At 49.7% G+C, this 24412-nt stretch overlaps 1 protein-coding gene across 4 annotated transcripts in view; it reads right to left on the bottom strand.

Annotated features, from left to right (window-relative positions):
* Positions 1–159: 159 nt before the first annotated feature.
* The window catches only part of CCND3 (cyclin D3), an 81563-nt gene continuing 57310 nt past the window's right edge, over positions 160–24412 (bottom strand). Inside the window, exons 1-5 of one of the 4 annotated variants that reach the window (XM_022581891.3) lie at positions 7133–7789; positions 6049–6264; positions 2569–2728; positions 1833–1969; positions 160–1369 (exon numbers count right to left, since the gene is read on the bottom strand). In XM_022581891.3, the coding sequence (XP_022437599.1) occupies positions 1202–1369; positions 1833–1969; positions 2569–2728; positions 6049–6264; positions 7133–7330 (879 nt within the window). In that variant the 5' untranslated portion in view covers positions 7331–7789 and the 3' untranslated portion in view covers positions 160–1201. Of the gene's footprint in view, positions 1370–1832; positions 1970–2568; positions 2729–6048; positions 6265–6395; positions 6863–7132; positions 7790–24412 lie in introns of those variants that run through there. The other 3 variants (XM_022581892.3, XM_022581893.2, XM_089918755.1) reach the window with 3 other exon arrangements.

Below are 24412 nucleotides of genomic sequence, written 5' to 3'. Positions count from 1 at the left end.
TATATCTGGGGCAGAGACCATATGGCCCACAAAACCTAAAGTATTTACTCTGGTCCTTTACAGAAAAGGCTTGATGACCCCTACTTGAGACCACTGATTTCCACCCTCTAAAATAGGCTTTTGCCCACACTGCCATCCAATCCAAGAAGCCAAAGAGAGTTTTATTTCAGAATCTTTATTAAGGTAGCATGATGGTCCTGGGCCACCAGCCCGGACCTTGTGGCCTCGGGAAAGACCTGTGTCGACAGGGCTTGCCTCCCTCTCCAGACAGGGGGCTTGGTCACCTCCAGGTCATCGCTACTTCATCCCCCAGCCTTGCAGGATGGAGCAGAGGGCCAGAGGGAGAGGAGGGCGTGGCCCCAGCCCAGGCTGTAGCAGCTCCTTGGCCACGAAGATCCTTTAGCGGTAGGATAGGGGAGGAATGCGGCAACCACCAGGGTCACCACCACTCAGGGTAGATGGGCCCCACCACACCCTCTTACGGCTGTACTCAAATCAATCAATAAATTAAAACAACCTCTTCCTTCAGCACTGCCCCTCCACCCCCCAATCACACAGGAGAAGCTGAGCGGAAAGCAAAGCGAGGAGGTTGGTTCCTGCCCCTCAGACAGAGGCCAGGGCCCCTCCCTCTAGGAGCAGCTGAGAGCATGGATTATGCAGGGGCCTCCAAGTGCATTGAGAGGAGATGTCCACTCTTTCTTCTCACATGTGTCTAGAACATGTGAGGATTCTTCAGAAAGACCCCAATCCAAATGCAGTAACTAGGGAATTCCCTGGCAGTCCAGTGGTTAGGACTCCGCGCTTTCACTGCCGAGGGCCCGGGTTCAACTTTGGCAGTTGAGAACACGAGAGCCCCAGAGATAAGGGGGCCCCCAAAAGGAATGCTGGCACATGTATTCTACAGACTTCAATTTCATCTCTGGCCAGCCTGGCCCGCCCCCAGCTAGGACCGGGATGGGGCTGAGCTGGTCAGATGCAGGGAGGAGGAGGAGCCTGACTGGCCACCTGCCGCAGCTGGCCAGGCCCCTTAGTGCACACTGCAGGGACAGGTAGGACCCGACCCCTTCGGCTTGCGACAGGCAAGTAGGAAGGAGCCCCCTCGGGCTTCAGCTGTGGCATGGTTCGTTCCTGCAGGCAGGGAGGGGGGTGGCAGTGTCCCCTCCTCTGCTGTCGGTGGCCACTCGAGGGGGCCTCGCCAGGGCTACAGGTGGATGGCTGTGACATCTGTGGGAGTGCTGGTCTGGCTGGGCCCCTGGCTGCTGGAGCCCCTGGGGGCTTTGGGCGCTGGGCTGGGGGAGGTCTGGGCGGCTTCCCTGAGGCTCTCCCTGAGGGCAGCTTCAATCTGCTCCTGACAGGCCCGCAGGCAGTCCTGGGAACAAGGGGGAACGGTGAGGAAGGTCCACGTCCCTCCCCCCATAGCATGTGGCAGCAGGTGCTGGAGGACACCTCCCAGCACACAGGGAAGTCTGGGGAGGTTAGGCCACAGCCCAACCCCAGGAATCAGCTTTCAATTCTCAGAAACTGGCAAGAGGATGTGGCAAGAGGGTGTGAGAGCAGCCCAGCATCTGACACCAAATCCCCCACCCCCACTCCTGCACACCGTTTGGCAAGAAAAGGGTACCCAGGGACAGTGCCCTTCAGCCCGCCCAAGACGCTTGCTCTTCTCCAGACCAAGGAAGGAGATAAAAGGCCACAGAAGCCCCAAAAGCAGGGCACTCGAAACCAGGAGTGGAGACGGGGGCCGGGGAGCGACAGCGCCCTCTGCTGGAGGCTCAGGGAATATAGCGCTGCCTCGTGAACTGAGGCCACTTGCCCAGCTGCCCAGCACTCACCACTTCAGTGCCTGTGATCCCTGCCAGCAGCTCTGTGAGCTCATCCCCAGATGTGGAGCAGGCACCCAGGCCTTGCACTGCAGCTCCAATGCTTCCCGTGGCAATCATGGATGGCGGGTACATGGCAAAGGTGTAATCTTGGAAAGAGAGGGGACCATGAGGCAAGGGTGGTTTCAAGGATAACAACCAGCACGCACCTTCTGTTACCCAGAAAGTGCCAGGCCGTATGAACAGAGCAGGGGTCTTCTTGAAAACCCCAGCAGCGAGTGGTGTCAGATAGCAGCAGGGGAGAAAGGCAGGAAAGGGGCTCTTTCCTGGAGAGGGTCGGGTCCAGGGTGGTCTGTAAGTGATCCTGGCCAGGGACCAGGGAGTGAATGAGTCTCTTCCTGGTGTGGATACAAAATCAGGGTTAAGAGACCTGGTTTCTGCTCGCAACTTAGTCACTGTAAGACCCTGGGCAAGTCACTTCTCTCTAAGCTCTCAGTGACCCACCTACATACTTGGGGGGTGGGGGGGTGGTCTCTTGAGATCCCATACAGCTCTGCTGCTTTTCTGTATTGAGACTGGGGGCTCAGAGGGAATAGAATTTTCACAAATAAATTTTGAGAAGAAATTTAAGAAACCAGAAATCTGTTCCAAGATTTCAGTTCAAGAAACCAGAATCTCCTGGTTACCGCTCACCCTTCCAAGTCTTCTGATTTCCCTGGCTTGGTAAGAATGTGTTTAGGACTCTTACCTGTAGCACAGAGGGCCAAAAAAGTCTGGGCGTGCTTCTTGACCAAGGCCTGTCGGTCACGGGGCAGAGAGAGCCGGTGCAGAATCAGGGCCAGGAAATCATGGGCAATCACGGCGGCCAGGTCCCACTTGAGCTTCCCCAGGACCAGCACCTCCCAGTCCTGGAGGTTGAGGAAGAGGGTAGGGTCAGTGGCTAAAGAAAGGAAGGGGAGGGAGTAAAGCAGAGGTCTCACAGGGAGGGAAGCCCATCACACTTGAAGGTCAGGACCCCAGTTCTGCTTTTGAATTTAAGGACTGGCACTGTGGCAGGGAAGAGGTGGGGGCACTTGCTTTGAGCCCTATTGATCACTTCCTAGATGCCAGAACTACATGCTTTACATGAATTATCTCTCTCAATCCTGCTGGGTTATCTTTTGGGATCCAGTAGTCCAGGCCTTCTCCTGACTTCCTGCAAGGCTCTGAGGACTTCTCCAGCCAGGGCTGAAAGAAAAGACTGCAGCAGCAGACCCCACCACCATCACCATGAACTTGAGGCTCCTCTGGCATGAAGCAGAAAGATTCTCCATAATCCCAAGGATCTGTGAAGGGGGAGATCACTAGCCTGCCCCCAACTCAGCATCCCATCCAAGTCCACACCTCTTGAAGCATCTGGGGTGAGCATGAGGCCACACCTCCTGTGATACAGCTGCTGAGCCAACCCTGAGGTTCCTCAAAGTGGAGGTTGCCCAACCCAACCCACATCCCCTTGGTGGGACATTGGGGTGTAGGGCTGAGATAGAGCACCCCACTCCACCTCTTTGGCTGGAACCCATAGTGCCTAGTGCCATTTGAGTCTTAGGAAGAGAAGTGGAGGCCAAACCAAACAGGATGGGTCCAGATGATCCCTGAGGGATCAAACCATCTCTCTGCCTGCCCTAGCCTCTATACCACTGCTAGGTCCTGGAGGGAGGCTGGGAGCCCCACCCCAATCCACTCATCTGGGGTTCCCAGCCCTGGCCCCATTTCTGAGTTGCACACATGAGGATTTCTTCATTGTTTTATCTCAGGAAGGAACTCATGGGTTTGACCCCTTACTGAGGTAGAAATGGCAACCCCATCCAACCTCTTTTAGGCCCCCAGTCACAGTGTCCCTCTCCTGGCCCCCACCTAGGTGTCATCCTCTTGAACCTCTCACAGAGCCCCACAGAAAACAGCCCAGCCTGGAGCGGGAAGAAGTTGGGCAGAGAAGCTAGCATTCTACTCCCAGTGCTTGTCCCAGTGGTCAAACTCCTAACTCAGAAGTGAACAGAGGGACTTGCCTGCTGGCACAGTGATTAAGAATCCGCCTGCCAATGCCGGGGACACAGGTTTGAGCCCTGGTCCGGGAAGATCCCACATGCCGCGGAGCAACTAAGCCCATGCACCACAACTACTGAGCCTGCGCTCTAGAGCCCGTGAGCCCCACCTACTAAGCCCGCGTGCCTAGAGCCTGTGCTTCGCACCAAGAGAAGCCACCGCAATGAGAAGCCTGTGCACCACAAGGAAGAGTATAACTCCTGCTCGCTGCAACCAGAGAAAGCCCACATGTGGCAACGAAGACCCAATGCAGCCTAATTAATTTTTTTTTTAAAAAAAGAAACCTTTAGGGAAAAAAATGAAGTGAACAGAAAGCACCTAGCATCCAAGGAAACATCTAGAAGGCAACTTGGAGTGGGGCTTTCCCTGTGGGGAGGCATAGGGTCCTGCGTGAGGGAGGGCAGCCACCTTACCCTGTATCAGGGCAGCCCCTGAGAATCTCAGCCCTCACTTGGCCAAGAACACACCCCTGGCAGCTTCCATCACATCCCTAACCTCTAAGGCCACCTGAGTGCTAGAACATCCAAATTCTCCTCAGCCTCAGTGCAATGCTGAGGCAGGACCTTTCTTTCTTTCCTTCTCTGGGCCCCAACCTTCTCTGTGGCATGAGGATTTGGACTGACTGGAGCTCTCTGAGGTCCCTTCCAACTCTGACCTTCTAGGAAGTCATTGATCGGCACACTCCAACCCCCAGCTCAGGCATGGGGAGGACTTTTGGCCTGTTCTGAAAAACTCTCCTCACGTAAAGGCACACACCCCATCCTAATCTTTTCACAAAAAGGAAGTCCCCTTCTACCTTCTAGCCTAAACCCCTCCAAACACATCTTGCTCATTAGCCCTGAAAACCAGCTCCACTGGTTTGCCAAAAACTACCAAAAACTAGACTGGCCAAAAACTACCAGATTCATCACAAAGAGCTGTGGGGCCTCCCGGATTCCCAACTCCGGCCTCCTACTCCCATCTCCGAGAGCTACTTGGCAGGAAGAGGAATCCCATTCCTCGACAAGCAGCACTCGGGGGCCCCAGTACCCTGGCTTCTTGGCCAGCCAATCACAGCAGCCTGCACGCTGCCCTCCTCCCCGGGAGATGGGGCCCAGAGACTCCTCTCCGGGTCAAGAGAAGACTGGGCCGCTGTAGAGCAAGGTGGAGGAAGGTGCCAGCTCACCCGTCTCCCCCCACCCCCGCCCCTCGGGAGACGATCTGCACGCCCTAAGTAACCTCTTCCAGATCCAAGCAGCTCCCCCACCTCCTCTCCAGGCTCAGTGGGGAAAGAGAACCGGTGTCTCCCCTGTCCTGCCTCGGGAAGAGCCCAGCCCAAGTTCCCAGCAAGAGGCCCAGGGAGCCACTTCCCAAACCACAGGAGTGACAGCAGCTCCCCACAGTGTTATGAAAGACCTTGGTCAGAGTGGGTGGGCCAGGGGACAGGGCATCATTATCACATCGGAAGCAGCTGCAGCTCAGCCCCAGTCTGTGCCTCAGCTCTGGCCTTTGGCTAAAGAGGAAAAGAAGAGATGATTCCACAGGCCTGAAGCAGCTGCTCAAGTTTCCCAGAGTGAGGCTAGCGAACAGAGAATTAGGAAGGAGCTGTTTCTCCTGGGATATAAAAGGAAGGAAAGAAGGTGGGATGAAACGCCTTGGCCCTTCCTTACAGCAACCCTGGCTATAATCTGCTCTGGGAGGCTTTTCGATCACAAAGTCCACACACTGGGATAAAGACTCAACCAGGGCGGCCCCCCTCCCCCACATGTAGCACATTCCACTCCCCCACTCCAGGGGGGGTGCGTAGGCATGTCCTGCTGCTGCCAATAAATAACTCATGGTGGCTGTGTAAACCCAGAGGCAAAGTACTAGTGAGTGTAGACATGCAGTTTGACTTGTTGCTATCTGGGGGAAAGACCAGGAAGGAGTGGCACCCACTGGAGATCAGGAGAAGGGGTTTGGTTCATGCTGGCAGTGCAAGCCTGGGCTAGGGGCTACCCTGACCATCACACCACACTGTCCCATCTCTTATCAAAAAAAAAAAAAAAAAAAAAAGCCTCTGCTACCCTCCCCAGGGACAGAAAGCCTCTTGAGGGCCTTAGCTTTCCTTTTCCTGGTAAGTGAAGAGGCAGTGTGTGTTGGGAGGTGGGGAGGATTATGCACGCACCCGCAGCTGGCGGGGAGAGACAGAGTGGTCGGTGTAGATGCACAGTTTTTCGATGGTCAGGGGCGTAGTCTCGCGCAGCTTGGAGGCCAGCAGCATGCAGACCGCACCCAGGAGCTGCAACTGCGCCTTGCGGGTGGGGACGCAGGACAGGTAGCGATCCAGGTAGTTCATGGCCAGGGGGAAGACTTCCTCCTCACAGCGCTGCTCCTCACACACCTGGGGGAGGGCGCACAGTCACTTCTGGGGCAGAGGCAAAGGAAACGCAGCAGCACTAAAGGGGGGGCGGGCGGTGCGCTGAAGGGAAGTGGAATAGGGAGCAATAATCGGGAGGGGGTAGGTGTACTTACAGTGACAAGGACTAATACGCAGGATGCGCCTTCCCCAAGGTGTCGTCCCCCCTCCACTTCCTCTGCGGTGCCTCCTTCCTCCCGGGGGTGGGGGGAAGCGGGGTACGCCAGAGGCTTCCTCCCTTAAGGATTCCAAACTGAGACTGCCCCCCCCACACCAATACAGAGGGTGAGAGGGGACGGAAGAGTCACCCACGGGAGCCAGAGAACTGGGACCTTAAACCCCATTACCGCCACCCAGTGCACACACCCAAAGGGAAGGGAGGAGACGCCAGCGGCTGCCTCCCGCACTTTTCATTTCCCTGACTGCCGGAACAGCGCGCCACCCCACCGCCTTCCCCGCCAGAACCCCGCGACACACAGGAACCGGCTCTGCGGCGGGGGCGGCCGAGCCCAGGGTTTTCCAGGCGCGCTCTCCCTAGAAGACCGGGCGGGGGAGCGAGGCGGGAGACGCTGAAAGAAGCCGGAGGGGAGAGGGTGGCCCTTGTCCCGCTTTTCCGGCCCGAAGAGAGGGTTACTTGGGGTGCCAAACAACTGGCAGTCAAAGTCAGGGTTGGAGAAGGGAAAGAAAGGGACACCAGGGAGGCAGCCGGGTAGGGTGCACGAGTGAAAGGAGTGAAAGGCCAGGCCCCGAGGATCTGCGCCACAGAAACATCTTGCTGATTGTTGTTGGGACCAGGATGTCCCAAGCCGGGGACGCCGGGGTGGCGGGGGAGGGGAGACCCTCCGGGCGGTACCTCCAGCATCCAGTACGCCAGCATCTTCCGCATGTGCGGCTTGATCTCCCTCTGCACACACTGGAAGTAAGAGGCGCGGGGCACGTAGCGCTCTTCCAGGCGGAGCAAGCTCTGCAGGACACGCTGGTCCCCCAGCAGCCGCGGGTCCGGCCCGGCCCGGGGCGCGTGCCGGGTGCCCTCGCAGCACAGCAGCTCCATACTCGGGCAGCGCACGGGCAGGGCGGGAGTGCGGGCTCGCGAGCCAGAACGCAGGCGGCGGGCCGGAGATCGCGGGTCGCGGGTCTAGTGCTGGCGCTGGCGCTGGCACTGGCACTGCGCGGCGGAGCCTCAGCCCGCCCCCGCCGCCGAGCGCGCCGCTTCCCTGACAGGCGCCCCGCCCCTCGCGACCGAGTAGCAACCGTGGAATGCTCGGACGTCGCGACGTTCCAGGGGGCGGGGCCTCCGGCGCCCAGACGGAAAGGGCTGGCGGGCGCTCCCCCTCCCCCCGGGCGGCCGCATTGGTCCGCGGGGCGCGGGCCGGCCGGCTTCCGGGCGCTCCGGGTCCTTCTGACCACCCGGTGGAGAGAAGTTCTTTCGAGGTGGGCCTCTTCCCCACCTCCGAGCCCTCCCATTTTTCTTCTCTGACTCCAGTCGCCCAGGAAGGACTCCAAAGTTTATTCATTCATTCGTCAAACCGTGGTTCGCCCTTGGCTGCTTGCTCTAAGGAATATAAATAATAATAAAACAGCTAGTTCTTAGTGAAGATTGTTCTAAGCACTTATTAAATCTTCACGAAAAAGCTATGAGTTAAGTCATACTGATTCTGCGGTTGAGGAAACTGAAGTACAGTAACTATGATAATAGTTTGTCTGCAGCAGAGCTAGGATTGGGAAGCTGACGATCTTGCTCTAGAATCTGTGCTCTACACCATTGCTACTTAAACTGATCCCCAGACCAGCAACATCTTCATCGCCTGAGGGCTGGTTAGAAATGCAGACCCTCAGGCCCATCCCTGACCTGCTGGATCAAAATCTGCATTTCAACAAGATCCCTGGTGATTCCTGTGCATATTAAAGTGTGAGAAGAGACAGTCTAAATCAGCACATTTTAGAAATACAACAGGGCGGAAAGGCCATGGCTTCAAGGCCTCACCTTGTCATTAAATTGGCCGTGTGGCCTTGGACAAACCCTGAAGTCGGCCTTAGTTTCTGTTTGAGGAAAACATGGGCAGAGAAACTAGCTCCTTTTTTTTTCAATCAATATATATATATATATTTTTTTTACCAGTTTCTTTTTAAAAAAATAAATTTATCTATTTTTGGCTGCGTTGGATCTTCGTTGCTGTGCACGGGCTTTCTCTAGTAGCAGTGAGAGGGGGCTAGCTTCTCACTGTGGTGGCTTCTCTTGTTGCGGAGCACAGGCTCTAGGCATGTGGGCTCAGTAGTTGTGGCTCGCGGGCTTAGTTGCTCCCCAGCACGTGGGATCTTCCTGGACCAGGGCTCGAACCTGTGTCCCCTGCATGGGCAGGTGGATTCTTAATAACTGCGCCACCATGGAAGTCCAAAACTAGCTCCTTTTTGGAGGAGTTTCTTGCTCAGACTCTAAATAAAATCTTCCAGTTGCCATTTCTTCTACCTCCCAAACTTTGGGACTTTGCAGTTTGTCCAAAGCTGGATTCCACATGACCAGGAGGCAAACCACAAGCCTCCAGTAATGCTCCAAATGGGAGGAGGCCTTGGGGATCCCTGCCTCTCCTGGGGTCCTCCAAGGAGAGGAGACGCTAAGGAAGCGAGTTACTAGAGAAATGACACCCTATATAAGAGGCAAGCTCTGCGTTAAGCATTTTCTCAATGAATTGTTCTTTTTTATATAATAATTTTTTGTTGTTTTCATATCATGGAAATATTCATCTGCATTGTAGAAAACAGAAAATACTGATAAGTCACACAAAAAAGGAAATAATAATTGCTCACAATTGCACCATCCAGATAACCCTTTAAAATGTCAATGTTTATTTTTCTAAAATTATTCTCTGAATAAACACATATATTTTTAAAAATGAGATCATTCTGCGAAGTTTTGTAAGCTGTTTTTTTCACTAAAAAGTATACTGTCAACACATTTTCCATCTCATTAAATATTCTACAACATATTTTTAATGACTTTCTAGTATGCCATTGAGTGAATAGATCATAATGTATTTCACCAAACCTGTATTGTTGGCAATTTAGATAGTTTCTAGTTCTTCTCTATTAGAAATAATACTGTAAAATATTTTTGTGGTAATATCTTTGTGCACACTCATGATTATTTCTAGAAGTGAATTAATTTCTAGAAGTGGAATTTCTCAATCTGAGGTTATGAAACATTCTAAGGCTTTTGATACAGTTCTTATTACCAAATTTCCCTGCTGAAAGGCTGAACCAATCTAATGAACAAACGTTAGATATCTACTTAAAAAAAAAAAAAAAAAGCACCTCTACCAACTGGCGAGATGAAAAGTGTTTATTAGTAATCTGCATAAATTTTTAAATTCAACAGCTCTTGTTGTGTCAGCGTGAATGCGCGCTGTGTACCTTGTCTGATCTTGCAAGTCGTCTACTCTCTTCAAAAATACAAACAAGAAGTTCCTTTAGTTAACTAATCATTGCATTGCACTCTTTTGTTAAGGAGAACAATGAATCTAAAATTATAAAGATTAGATATGAAGTTATGGGGAGGCAAAGATGTTGAAGTGTAAAGGGCTTTTAGGGGGACGAAAAAATGTAGCTTTTGAAGTTAAATACGTAACCAGAAACCAGATCTGTCCTGAAGGAAGATGTTTCTTTACTTTCAGAATTATTGAGTAGAACTGTTCAGTTAAGAAGATTGGGCATCTTTGATGAGACAGTAAATCACCAGTATTTTTTACTTTTTTCAGAAGTATATTATTATTTCCCCCCATTTTACAGAAAGGGAAACCTGTACTCAGAGTGGCTAAATAATTTGCCCAAGGTCACAAAGCTAATAAGTGGTAGAGGCATGATTCAACCTAGGGAGTCCGCCTGCAGAATTCATGCTCTTAACTACTTTATTCTACTGCCTCTTCTGCTCCTTCATGAGTGTGAATTGACTTATTAGTTGTTGGTTTACTGAGGAAGGGGAACACCTGCACCCTGGGGAAGGTGGCTCCTGGTGAGCAGGGCCTTTTGAAGGATACCTCTGCCTCGCCCCTAGCTGGGACTGCCATGCCCAGAGCAGAGTCATCCTGGGCCTCCAAGGCCAAGGTCAGCTACAAGCCAGCTGTCCTACAGGGAGGCAGGTGAGCTCAACACAGCGCCAAGGCAGAAGAGTTTCTGGAGGGCTGGCTGATCTGCTTGGGAACTTCGCCAAGCACCTCCACCTCAAAGAAATAGGGGCTCCCCTTGTATTTTTCATAAAAGAAGAAAAAAAAAGACAAAGCACTGACCAGGGCCAATATGGGGAGGAGTTTCTGCCCAGGTGCATTCAATTAGAAAAAGTTGCTCAATGAAATGGCAAATTAGAGGGGTGGGAATGGAATGTCACAGGCCAGATGAAAAGCCCCAAGGAGGAAGGATGCAATGCTTTCTTCCTCTTCTTCCTTCTCCCACTCCTCCTCCTCTTCAGCATTGAAATGTCCCCATTTGAGAACTGAGGGGGTGGACAAGGTGATGGGTGAGGCCCATCACCCCACAGGCTACATTCTATAGCTGTTACCTTCAGACCCATTGAGATGACAGGTAGAGGCAAGGCAGCCTGGGTGGGGGGCTGGGGCAATGCTGCGGGGTCAGGCTGCTTGTGTTCAAAGCCTGGCTCCACCGTTTCCTCTTTGGTCCAATGAAGATAATAATAGTTTTACCCCGCAGAGGGGTTCTGAGGACTAACCAGGCAGAAAGCATCTTGCCTGTGCCTGGCCCATATGAGCATTCAAAGATGGTAGTTTTGCTGTTGTCGTTGTTCCCTCTTTCAAGGAGTACGCTTTCTCCTATGAACATACACCCGGAACCCCTCAGAGAAAAGCAAAATTTGAGGACCAGAAGCCCTCCTGGAATGGCAGCTCCAACAAACTTAGATGATCCATCTCACAGTGTGAAGTACATGGTCGGGGGTTGGTGGTGAACACTGCAGGGCCCGGGGCCACACTGCTCTGTCACTCCACCCTCCCTGGCTGTGTGACTTTGGGCAAATTATACCACCTCTCTGTGCCTCAGTTTCCTTTTCTGAAAATGAGAATGATAGTAATGAAACCGTGCTTATGTTGCAGGGTTTTGTTGCTAAGCAAGGCTGCTCGGTTTTGCAACCCTGCTTTCTTAAGTGATTATTAACTTACAGGGGTCTCCCATACTTTTTTCTTTACTTACAATTCCCTAGTGGAATTAACTATCAGTAATACCTCCCCTAAGTGTGGTTGGGAGGATGAAATGCACTCATTCGTGTCAAACACACAGAACAGTGCCTGGCATATGGTGAGCCATTAAAAAAAAAAAGTTCATCGTGATTGTGGAATTTACAGGCACAAATTTCTTTATCTATAGGGACTATTTATGATAATAAATGTAATATGATGGATGTGGAGGCACCTGGAAAATATAAAATGCCAGGGATTACTGTAGTGGTGGGAAAGATTTGGCAAATTCTTTGCTTCAGAAAGGATGAAGACGACAAGTGTTCTGGTCAATGAAACAATCCAGTATATGAAAAGCGGTCTAACATGCCTTTATCGGATTCCTAGTTTTCTGAGAACTGGAGAAACTTATATGAATGCTATTTCCCCCCAAATTTTTACTTGGAAATATTTCAAAACTACAGGAAAGCTACAAGAATAGCACAGTGACCACTAACACACCCTTCACCTAAATTCCTATGTGTATTTTGCTGAACTATTTGAGACCTAATTACAGACATCATGACTCCTTACCCCTACGTTTTTCAGCCTGTGTCTCCTAAGAATGCAACAGTCTCCCAGTAACCATGAAACAATTATCCCAATTAGAAATTGCATACTAATACAATACCACAAACAATCTACATACAAAGGTCCCCAGTTGTTCCAGTAATAGCCTTTCATAGCTTTTTGCTTTCTCAACCCAAGATCCATTCGAGGATTGTGTTTGCATTGTTACCTCTTTAATCTCCTTTACTCTAGAATAGTTCCTCACCCTTTCTTAAAAAGTCTTTGATGGACTTCCCTGGTGGTCCAATGGTTAAGACTCTGTGTTTCCACTGCAGGGGGCACGGGTTTGATCCCTGATGAGGGAACTAAGATCCCACATGTCATGCGGTGTGGCCGGAAAAAAAAAAAAAAAGTCTCTGATAACACTGGTATTTCGGAAAGCCAATTGTTTTAATTAAGCATTAAACCAAACTGAACAACATTTTTTTTTTTAGGATTCAGGAGACACTTCAGGGCTTACAGTAATCCGGGTCACTATTTTCAGCATCTGTTTTAAAATATTTCAGATCAGTAATCTCCAAAAGTTTTGTTCATCCATTCCTCAGTAAAAACTAAGCATACTCTTCCAATGGATACAGAATACTTAATTTATAAACTATGTCCAAACCTGCTACTCTAACATATTATGTACATTATAGAACATACAAAGAAAATGTAAAGAGTAAGACAAAAATACATAGAATAGAATTTTTCACATTTTCTTCCCACTCTACAGTGGAATGTCTTACACCCAGTGTTCACCATTATTTGTCTATCCAGCTCCCAAGACAGGTTTCACTATTGATCAAGAAACTCTTTCCCACTGAGCCTGAATGGGCCTTAAAAATTTTAACACCGGGGACTTCCCTGGTGGTGAAGTGGTTAAGAATCCGCCTGCCAATGCAGGGGACACAGGTTCGAGCCCTGGTTCGGGAAGATCCCACATGCCGCGGAGCAACTAAGCCCGTGTGCCACAACGACTGAGCCTGTGCTTTAGAGCCTGCGAGCCACAACTACTGCGCCCACGTGCTGCAACTACTGAAGCCCACGCGCCTAGAGCCCGTGTTCCGCAACAAGAGAAGCCACCGCAATGAGAAGCCCGCGCACCGCAACAAAGAGTAGTCCCCGCTGGACGCAGCCAGAGAAAACCCGCGCACAGCAACAAAGACCCAACGCAGCCAAAAATAAATAAACAAATAAATAAATTTATTTTTTTAAAAAAAGTGTTAACACCGGGACTTCCCTGGTGGTGCCAGGGTTAAGACTCAGCGCTCCAATGCATGGGGCTCAGGTTTGATCCCTGGCTGGGAACTGGATCCCACATGCATGCCGCAACTAAGGAGCCCATGTGTTGCAACTAAGGAGCCCGCCTGCCGCAACTAAGACCCAGTGCAACCAAATAAATAAATAAATAATTTTTTTAAAATGTCAACACAGCACTCTGGACAGGGCTACCAAATCAGAGCGGGCACGTGAGTTGACCTGTTTTCTGTTTCTGTTTTACACAGGAGGCTGCCTTCTCGACAACTCAACACGGATGTCCAATAGGCACCTTCAGACTCAACTTCTCCAAAACGGATATCCTAAGCTTTCCCTCAACAAACCTGCTCCTCGCACCAGCTTCCCCTTATCAGCAAATGGCAACTCCATCCTTCCAACTGCTCAGGCCAAAACACTCGGTGTCATTCTTGACTCTGCTCTTTCAAATCCCACATCCATCCATTGGCAGAGCATGGAACATCTACCTTCAAAATATCTCCAGAATCCACCCTCTTTTCTTCTCTTCCTCTGCTACCTCCCTGGTCCAAATTCAATTCTTTGTCCTAACTGGTCTCCCACATCCAACACATCACCCATTTCTGATTGGTTCTACGTCCAAAACACATCTCCAATCTTTGCCTTTTCTCTATTTCTACGGCTACCACCCTGGCCTCGGCGGCATCATCTGTTGCTTGGATTGGGGTGGTGGCCCCCTGACGGGCATCGCTGGTCCACCCTTGCCCCATCCAGTCTCGTCTCAACCCCCCAGGGCTCTCCATTCACTCATGTGATGATCTCTCAGTCACTCTGCTCTCGCCACACTGGTTTCCTTGTTACTCTAGGAACATACCAGGTGTACATGCCCCCTCTGTATTTGCTGTTCCATCTGCCTGCATTGTTCTGCCCCTCGATGTCCCCAAAGCCCCTCCCTCACTGCCTTTGGGCTTTAATTCAGTCACATTTCTCATATAGCCTCTTCTGGCCATCCTACCCCAACCCTGATTCTCCCTGGGCCCTTCCACCGCTTTATTTTTCTGCTTACCACTAATCACTAACGTACACTGTACTCTACCTTCATGTTCTGTTTATAGCTTGTCCATTCCCTCACCACCCCACCAAAACCAAATGGTGCGTGGTGCACAGTAAGTGTTCAAAACATCTTTTTTGCATGAATGAATGAATGCATGAATGAGACAATGAATGAATGCATGAATGAGACAATGAATGAATGCATGAATGAGACAATGAATGAATGCATGAATGAGACAATGAATGAATGCATGAATGAGACAATGAATGAATGCATGAATGAGACAATGAATGAATGCATGAATGAGACAATGAATGAATGCATGAATGAGACAATGAATGAATGCATGAATGAGACAATGAATGAATGCATGAATGAGACAATGAATGAATGCATGAATGAGACAATGAATGAATGCATGCATGAGACAAACTGGATGTGAGAAAAGCACCAGCACAAGTTGCATGATAAATGGCAACTCACTCGTGGTCAGTGAGGAGCTCTAGAGCACAGGGTCAGTGGGGAGGGGTGGGGCTGGGCACAGTGGACAGCATGTGTTCCCCCCACAAAGCCAGGAGGCTCTGCTTAGCCCCAGCCTTTTGCTACACCGTGGTAAGGAGCCATCCAATTCCTTTAGTTTCCAAGGCACACACATGCTCTATGGGCTGGATCTGATGGGCAGGGAGCAGTTTGCCATCTCTAGTCCATACGTTGCTTGTGAAAAGAAACCTCAGGTACTGGCCTGAACCCGTCAAGTCTCTCCTTATCATAAAATGAGAAGACATCCTATATATTCACACATGTGCTTTTTCTCCCTTGTTCTGGCTGCCAGGGTTCTGAATAAATGAGACCTTCCTGTTTGATATTCCTGTTCCACAGCTAAGGGTGAGGTGAGATCTGGGCCTCAGGTTTGGATGGGTAACTTGCTACAGCAAAACACCTGGCAAAGAGAGACTGGTCTTTGGACTTTCAGCTGGGAAGCAAGGAAGCCAGTATTCTTCATTCTAGGCACGAGATAGCCCTGCACCAGCTAGGCATCACGAAAAGTAAGAGAGGCTCTGGAGTTAGGTTGCTGTTTGCCGGTTGTGTGATCTTGGCCAGGTTACTTAACTTCTCTGTCCTGGGCTTCTCATCTGCAAAATGGGGATAGTAACAGCACATACCTCATAGGATGGGTGCAAGGATTAATACAGAGAAAGTACCTACAACAGCCCCAGGCTCATAGTAAGTGCTCAATAAAGGTAGCAGTGATGGTTAACAATCCACACTTACTGGAACATGCTGGACCCGAGTCAGAGATGAGAAGCCTCTGTTTTAAGAGCTTCCAGTCTGGACTGGATGACTATGGTGATCCTGCATCATGGAGAATCCCAAGATGTCATTAGGACAGAAGACTTATTTACCTGGGCATCTGCAACCCCCATCAGAGGCAGGCAGCGTGATCTGTGTGTGATGGGCAGGGTGGGCTGCAGTGGGAGTGGTAGGGGTGGGGTGATCCTGGGCACCTGAATTCCATGAGGCAGCCTGCGGTGGAAGAAGTGGGACTGAAGGAGCTCAGAGGGTACGTGGGGGCATCAGAGGGGAGAGGCAAGAAGAGGGCACCCAGAGAAAGTTTAGCTCCGAACTGTGGGGCACCTACCCACAGTTGGGAATTTTAGGTAGTAATAATAGTAGTAGATCCCACTTGCTAAGCACTTTCTCTTAGCCAGGCACTGAGAGCTTTACCAATTCACTCTAAGAGGCACAGGTGCTATTATTACCCTCCTATAACAGATGGGAACAGAGAGACACAGGGAAGTTAGGTAACACCCAACACCAGACAGTGAGCAAGTGGTTGTCTTAGTTTGGGCTCCTCAGAAGCCGACTCTGAGACAAGGATTCAAGTGAAGTAATGTACCTGGGAGGTGATTCCAGGAAGCACCTGGAAGAGTGGGGAAATGAGACCCGAGAGGAAGGAAACCGGTAAAGAATGCATCATTGGGTCAGTTACCACTGTGGGGTAGTGGCACTCAGTCCTTCTGGGAACTCTGGTAGATGATGAAAAGCCCCTGCCTTGGGGGACCTGCTCCTGAGGGGCAGAGCGAGGGAACAGGGACACCTGTCCATCAACTCCTAACAGCCATGGTTGAGGGCTGCTGGGGAGGGAGGTGGGTCTGGAATTAAGCAGCAGCACTTCCAGCTTTCCTGGGTGGTGGTGGGCATGGCACCGGGGGCCGACAGCCAGAACAGCCATCAGGCAAAGTCGCAAGGCTGGGGCTTGGAAGGGGGCTGCTGCACCCTAAAATGTGAGGTCCACGGGCATCTGGGTAGAGAGTGTGTGCTACCTCGTCAGAGGTGGGATTCGAACGCAGGCGCCAGGGTAGGAGTTCTAATCCTGAATAAAAATATTTTTAACAGTTTTGCGCTCATTCAAAAGTTGTATGTGTACCAGAACATCAAACCTGGGGCTTTACCACGCTTCCTTTTTTATTTTTTTAAATTTATTTATGTTACTTATTTGTTTTTGGCTGTGTTCAGTCTTCGCTGCTGTGCATGGGCTTTCTCTAGTTGCAGTGAGCGGGGGCTACTCTTCGTTGCGGTGCGCGGGCTTCTCATTGCAGTGGTTTCTCTTGTTGCCAAGCATGGGCGCCAGCGCGCGGGCTTCTGTAGTTGCAGCACGTGGGCTCAGTAGTTGTGGCACGTGGGCTCAGTAGTTGTGGCTCGCAGGCTTTAGAGCGCAGGCTCAGTAGTTGTGGCGCACAGGTTTAGTTGCTCCGCGGCATGTGGGATCTTCCCGTACCAGGGCTCGAACCCGTGTCCCCTGCATTGGCAGGTGGATTCTTAACCAGTGCGCCACCAGGGAAGTCCTATCAAGCTTCCTTTTAAGATACATTATTTAATGAAAAACTGTTAATTTTGAAAATATGAAGTAGACAGTAGCAGAGGAGGCACATGGATGTGGCAGCTGTGAGGACAGCATGTAAATGACAGACAGTTGGGAATTCGTGGAAGAGGAATAAAAGGGCAGAGTTTTGGGAATTCCCTGGCGGTCCTGTGGTTAGGACTCCATGCTTCCACTGCAGGGGGCATGCCTGGTCAGGGACTAAGATCCCACATGCCTCGTGATGTGGCCAAAAAAAACCCCAAAAGGCAGAGTTTTGAATCTGAAGACCTCAACTTAAGTCCCAGGACCCAGCTCTGTACCAGCTATAAACACAGAACCAAGCAAGCACCTCAACTCTGGGAGCCTGTTTCCCCATCTATAAAAGAGGATAACAAGAGGCCAAACTGCTTAGAGGGTGGTTCTGAGACCAGATGTGATAATGCACGAGTTAAAAAGCATGAAGTAAACTGTGAAGTGCTAGGTGAATCTGAGGAGTGATTCCAAGGAATACTGTGGACAGCAGTAGGGATGGGGAATCCTACTCTACCCCTCTTTGTGCCACGTGCAAAGTCCCCACCGTCACCACCCCAACTTCGGCCTCGCAAACAGAACCCAGATTTTGTTGTGGGATCAGATGGTTGTTTCAGGGGAGGCCCGACACTCCCGTCTCAGAGGTTGAACCTAAATTCTTCCAAACCAAATCATGATAATTCCACAGCTGGTTTAGGAATGGGCAGTTGTCATATTCTGGCCATAAGGTGTGAAGTAAGTCTAATAAGGGGGCTTCAGTAAGTGGGGTGCAAGAGAAAAATAGATTCATTTCTGCCTCAGGTGAGAATGGAGTAAGATGTACTAATATTTATTGGATGCTTACTATGTGCACTATTCTAAGAGTTTAAAAAACTAATTCATTTAATCCATATAACATTAAACTTCTGAGGTAAAGCACTACTATCATTCCATCTGACAGAGAGGTTAAGCAATTTACCCAATGTCAGATAGCTATGGGATCTGAAACCAGGTTTGGCTACAGAACCCACACTCTTAACCATGTTGCTGTGATGCCCAGAGTAGCTGCACCCATCTTGCAATAATGAGAGAAGGAGCTGACACCTGAGAATGACAGCTGAAAGATCAGAACAAATTTCCCTCCCTGATGTTGTTGAGCGGCTGAATTAACCAATCTTGGAACCACCTACCTGTGGGCTTTTTGTGATGTGTGAGATAGTATATTTTCCTTATTGCTTTAAGCTACTTTCACTCCCCAAATAAAAGTTCCTTTCTCTACTATCCCACGTGATAGGACAGCCTTCGATAGCAAACAGGCAAAGAACTCCACCAGACATTCAAGAAAACAGTAATTTCAATCTTATACAAACTCTTGCAGAGAATGTAAGAAGAGGGTTCACATCTCAACTCATTTTTAGTGTAACTTTGATTCCAAAACCCAACGAGTACAAAATGAGAAAAGAAAATTACACTTATGAACATGAATGTAAAATCCTAAGCAAGATATTAGCAAACTGACTCCAGCAATATATAAAAAGGGCAATATGTTATTGACTTTATACCAAAAATGCATGGTAGGGGCTTCCCTGGTGGTGCAGTGGTTGAGAATCCGCCTGCCAATGCAGGGGACACGGGTTCTATCCCTGGTCCAGGAAGATCACACATGCCGCGGAGCAACTAAGCCTGTGAGCCACAACTACTGAGCCTACGCTCTAGAGCCCGCGAGCCACAGCCACTGAGCCCATGAGCTGCAGCTACTGAAGGCTGCGCGCCTACAGCCCGTGCTCCACAACAAGAGAAGCCACCACGAGAAGCCTGCGCACCTCAACGAAGAGTAGTTCCCACTCGCCGCAACTAGAGAAAGCCCTTGTGCAGCAACGAAGACCCAACACAGCTAAACTAAATAAATAAGGTAAATAAACAAATAGAAAAAAATTTTTTTTAATGCATGGTAGTTTATTTTGAAAACATCGATATAATTCATCACACTAAAAGATTAAAGGGGAAAAAAATCATATGATCACATCAACAGAAGCCAAAAAAGTTTTTGATAAAATTCAACATCCATTTACAATATGAAAAAACTCTTGTCGGGCTTCCCTGGTGGCGCAGTGGTTGAGAGTCCGCCTGCCGATGCAGGGGACGCGGGTTTGTGCCCCAGTCCGGGAGGATCCCACATGCCGCGGAGCGGCTGGGCCTGTGAGCCATGGCCGCTGAGCCTGCGCGTCCGGAGCCTGTGCTCCGCAACAGGAGAGGCCACGGCAGTGAGAGGCCTGCATACCGCAAAAAAAAAAAAAAAAAACTCTTGTCAAAGAAGGGATAGATGGAAACTTTCTTAGTCTGATATAGGGCATCTAATAAAATCCTACAGTAAACATCTTATTTAGTAGTGATACACTAAAAATAAACCAGGCAAAGTGCCAAGCATGCCAGGCCACTGGACAGAGCTTTGAGGGCCTTAGCAAAGGCAGGGAAAGACCAAGGGTTACTGCTTCCTCCTCCATGGCCATCCTAACCAGTCCTTTGTTCTCAAGGCCACCTGTGCCCAATGTTCTCAAGGCAGACCATCATTTCCCACCCCTCTCTTAACTTGTACATTTTTTAATGAATAGCATCACCTTTCTTCAGAGTCCTCAGATTTTAAGCCATCTTGGATTTCTTCCTTTCTTGGGTTTCCTATATCCAATTAGTTACCTGGCCCAACAAAACCATTCTCTGAAGCTCACTTAGATCCCACTCTTCCTATTCCTCCAGTAGGCTTTTAACAAATTTCTCAAAATTTTCCACCAAAGTAAACCCCCTTGACAGCAGAGAAAATTCATCTCTCTGAGGAATCTGGTTGCATAATCTAAAATTGCCTTCTGCAAACCTGAAAGTCTAATATTCTGCCTTAAAAATGTATATACATTTCGCATGTGGTCCATCATACAGTCATAACTGTTATAAAAATAATGGTTTAAATTACTTATGGTTAGGAAAATGAAACTCCATGGAACTCATGTGTATCATAAAACTAACCGAAGGAGTCTCAAACCCTCTTTTGAAAGGCTGGGCCTATATTACTATTGCAGAAGCCTCCCTGAGAGGCCCTAGGTCTTCACCCTGCTTCCACACAGATCCAGGATCCGTGGCCCAGAGCCATCAGATTAATCTCTCACAGACATGCCTTTCATCTCCAGTCCAAGGACCTGCTTATCAGGTCAAGTTTAAAAGTCAACCAGCCTGGCTTTTAAAGTTCTCCTTCAAGAGGGCCAAGGCACCCCATCCCATTTTATCTTAGCTGGAGCACTCCAGCCCACCTCAGGACCTTATCACCCACCACTGGCATCCTTTCTCCAAATCTAGCTCCTTCCTTCAAGGCCTAGCTCCTGGCCCACCAATTCCAGGAAACTTGCAGGTTGTAAGATTGAAAGATTCAGGGAAATTTTGAGACAAAAGGATTGTTGATGCCCAAAGAGGGGAACTGACTTGCCCAAGGGCACACAACCAGTGAAAGGTTGTTACAGACTGTTTTCATTGTTTCCCCCAAAACTGGAAACTCCTGGGGGTGGGTACCACATCATTTTATTCCCCAAATTTGTTAACCTCCTGTAAGATAAAGACATGGCTGTGGTTCTGGACTCCCTGCTCAGGCAACTCCCCTGCTTAGAAGGCCTTTCCTCCACCTCTGCTCAGTCATTCACACTTGCAAAATCCAGTTTAAGATCCCTCTAATTGTAGGTTATTCACTTTTTCCTTTTTAAATTGTCATTAGTGCTGTTAAAACACTGAGCAAAAAAATACATGTTTAGACAAGATCCATATTTCCCCCAAACTCACAAATCCAAGCCAGGTGACTTTTTCTTTTCTTTTTTTTTTTTTAACATTCCCTCCAAGAGTGTTTGAATCATTAATTCTCTCATTCATTTATTCCACAGATCTTCATTGACATGCTATCAAATGCCAAGATCCTCCTGGGGCCATGAATACAAGGACAAATAAGACAGCTCTTTTCTCTTAAAGAAAATACAGTCTCCTGGGGGAAACAAAATGTACTTTGCTTTCCTTTTTTCTTTTTCTTTTTTTTTTTTTTGCTTTCCTTCTTAATAATTTACCTTTGTTTGATTCTTCAATTGACTCAAGTATGTGGGTTTTGGGGCTTTGACTCATCCTGTGGCCAGAAAGTTCCCTGAAATCAGGAATTGAATCTTCTAATCTTTTTGTATCTAAGTAGAATATGTTCCAGTTAGTACTGGTTGTCCTGATATAATTATTAACGGTGCACCCTTTCACTCTCAAAAGTGCCCAGTTTGGAATAACAAGTGTTGGTAAGGATGTGGAGAAATTGGAGCCCTCCTACACTGCTGATGGGAATGTAAAATGGTGCGGCCACTTTGGAAAACAATTCGGCAGTTCCTCCAAATGTTAAACAGAGGGACTTCCCCGATGGCGCAGTGGTTAAGAATCCACCTGCCAATGCAAGGGATACGGGTTCGATCCCTGGTCCAAGAAGATCCCACATGCTGCGGAGCAACGAAGCCTGTGCACCGCAACTACTGAGCCTGCACTCTAGAGCCCGTGAGTCACAACTACTGAGCCTGTGTGCCACAACTACTGAAGCCCGCACGCCTAGAGCCCGTGCTCCGCAACAAGAGAAGCAACGCAGTGAGAAGCCCGCGCACCTCAAAGAAGAGTAGCCCCAGCTCGCCGCAACTGGAGAAAGCCCATGCGCAGCAATGAAGACCCAGTGCAGCCAAAAGTAAATAAATAAATTTTAAAAAGCATTCCAGATTGGATTAATAAATTATATGATCACCTTTTACCTAGGGTGGCCTTAGCATGAATGATTGACAGCATAAGGGCTTCTGAGTTAAACCTGGGCTGAATCCCACCTCTGCCACTGACTTCTTGTGTGACCTGGGAGAAATGATCTGATTCCTCGTCTGCAAAATAGGGTAGTAATGTCTGCCTCAGAGGCCTGTTGTGATGTAAGTAAGCTTATGCGTGAAGAGTGCTGGGAGCCCCCCAATCCCATATTCAAAGTACTCAACTTTTAGTAGATATTCACACTGGAAAAGTCTGATCCAGAACAGATGGATGGACCAATGGATGGAGCAAGCCTGAAGCAACTCAAAATTCAGGGAGCAGGTTATACCCACTCCACAAAACGATATGTTCTCCTTAAAAAGGTACTCAAGGAGAAGCAGCAGACCAAGTTCCCCGCTGTCATCCATTCTGCTTGGTCATTCAGCACCCACATCCGGTGCCCTACAGGGTGCAAAGCCCTAGGCTGAGCTTCCTGGAGAATAATAGGGAGAGATCAGGATACCCACTTTCAGAAGTTTCCCCTCAACAGCGGGAGGCTGGGCGTGTGCAGAGGAAGAAGGCAGCCAGCACAAAGGCCACGTAAACAAGTCCAGGCTGACCGGAAGCACCCCTGGTCTGAGTGCCTCTGAGCAGATAACCCCGACTAGGTCAACTGTGTGCTCTCCCTGAGATGTGCCCTCCATCACCTACCATCGAATGCTGAGGTGTGTCAAATAGTCCCAGTGATGCCTTAATCAAAACCCTCATGCACAGCTCCCCTCGCTCCTCCATACTCCATCTGCCTCTAGAACTACAAAAACATCTTCCAGGGCTTAAGCCCAGGCCCTGGTTTTCTCCTCTCACGTACACCTCTGAGACCTCACCCTATTCCTTCAGCCTCAGCTTTCATGTTTCTCCAGCTCTAACCTTCATCCCGAACTCCCAGCCCACACCCCCACCTGGATGTCACACAGACACCTCGAACACAAGATGCTCGAAACCTATCTCTCCTTTTTTTTTGCATTCTGTGTTGGTTAACCATGATCCACTGGGTCACCCAAGATGAAAACATGGACATTAGTCTTTCTCAGCTCCTCTGGATCCGAGTTTCCACATCAATCTATAAGCAGATCCTGTCACCTCTACTTCCAAAATGTTTCTGGAATCTGGCCCCTCCATTCAAGGCTCCGGTACTCCCAGCTAAGCCTAGCACTGCAGCAACACTCTCTTCCCATGGTCTCTCTACCTCCATTCACCCTCTCCAGCCTGTGTTCCCCAGGGTTGCCCAACCACTCTTTCAAAACTTCAGGAATGCACACGTGCTCCCTTTGCTTCTTTACACCTTAAAATCTCTGTGTCTACAGGGCAAAATCCAGACCACTTATCCGAAATGGACGTGCAAAGTCGGCCATTAAAAAAAAAGGCTGCCATGATCTACCCTAAATTCTCCCTCCAGCTTTATCTCCCCTCCAATCCCCCCACCCCTTCCGACCTATACTCCAGGGCCACTGAGTGTCCAACACGGATGCTCCTACTCAGCCCACACACTGCTTTCTGCCTAAACCCCACATCCCCACCGCTCTTCAAATGCTCCATGTCCTTCAAGGCCTGCTCATATATCACTTCTGCAGAGATGCTCGCCTCAGTTTCTCTGCTGAAGTCTGAAGGGAGCTGTGGGGTGAGATACAGGGTCCACAGAGGCCACCCTGACTACTGACCAGGAAGGAGGAGTGTGCCTTTGCGAAGTCATCATAATTCAGGGTCGGGTCCTCAGCTTTGCAGGAGAAAGTGTGTTTCTTGAGGCTGCCTGTGGAGTAGACACAATCTAATTGTCTCCAATAAAGGCCATGGAAAGAAACAGAGAGACAAAACAGAAAAACAGAGCCACAGGTGAACCTCAATCCCAGCTGATCCTCCCATGCTGTCATTGACACGGGAAGTCAAAGTCCAACCAGAGTGTGGCATCGTGAGCAGAGCAGCCTGTCCTCAGCCAAGGCACCCACTGTTCCCACAAAAGACCGTGTAGGGACTTCCCTGGTGGCGCAGTGGTTAAGACTCCGCGCTCCCAATGCAGGGGGCCTGGGTTCGATCCCTGGTCAGGGAACTAGATCCCACATGCATGCTGCAACTAAGAATTTGCATGCCATAACTAAGACCTGGCACAAATAAATAAAAAGACCATGTAGAGCAATGGTCGACATTGTGAGTCAAGAGTTACAGAACTGGCTGGGGGCTTCCTGGTGGCGCAGTGGTTGAGAGTCCACCTGCCAATGCAGGGGACACGGGTTCGTGCCCCAGTGTGGGAAGATCCCACATGCCGCGGAGCGGCTGGGCCCGTGAGCCATGGCCGCTGAGCCTGCGCGTCCGGAGCCTGTGCTCTGCAACGGGAGAGGCCACAGCAGTGAGAGGCCCGCGTACCGC

Source organism: Delphinapterus leucas, chromosome 10, assembly GCF_059928025.1.
Source record: "Delphinapterus leucas isolate spDelLeu-1000000601 "Yukka" chromosome 10, BTC_Dleu_Yukka2, whole genome shotgun sequence".
In the NCBI taxonomy this organism is placed as follows: Eukaryota; Metazoa; Chordata; class Mammalia; order Artiodactyla; family Monodontidae; genus Delphinapterus; species Delphinapterus leucas.
Note: the sequence above shows the minus strand (reverse complement) of the source record. Positions and strands in the feature narration are given on the sequence as shown.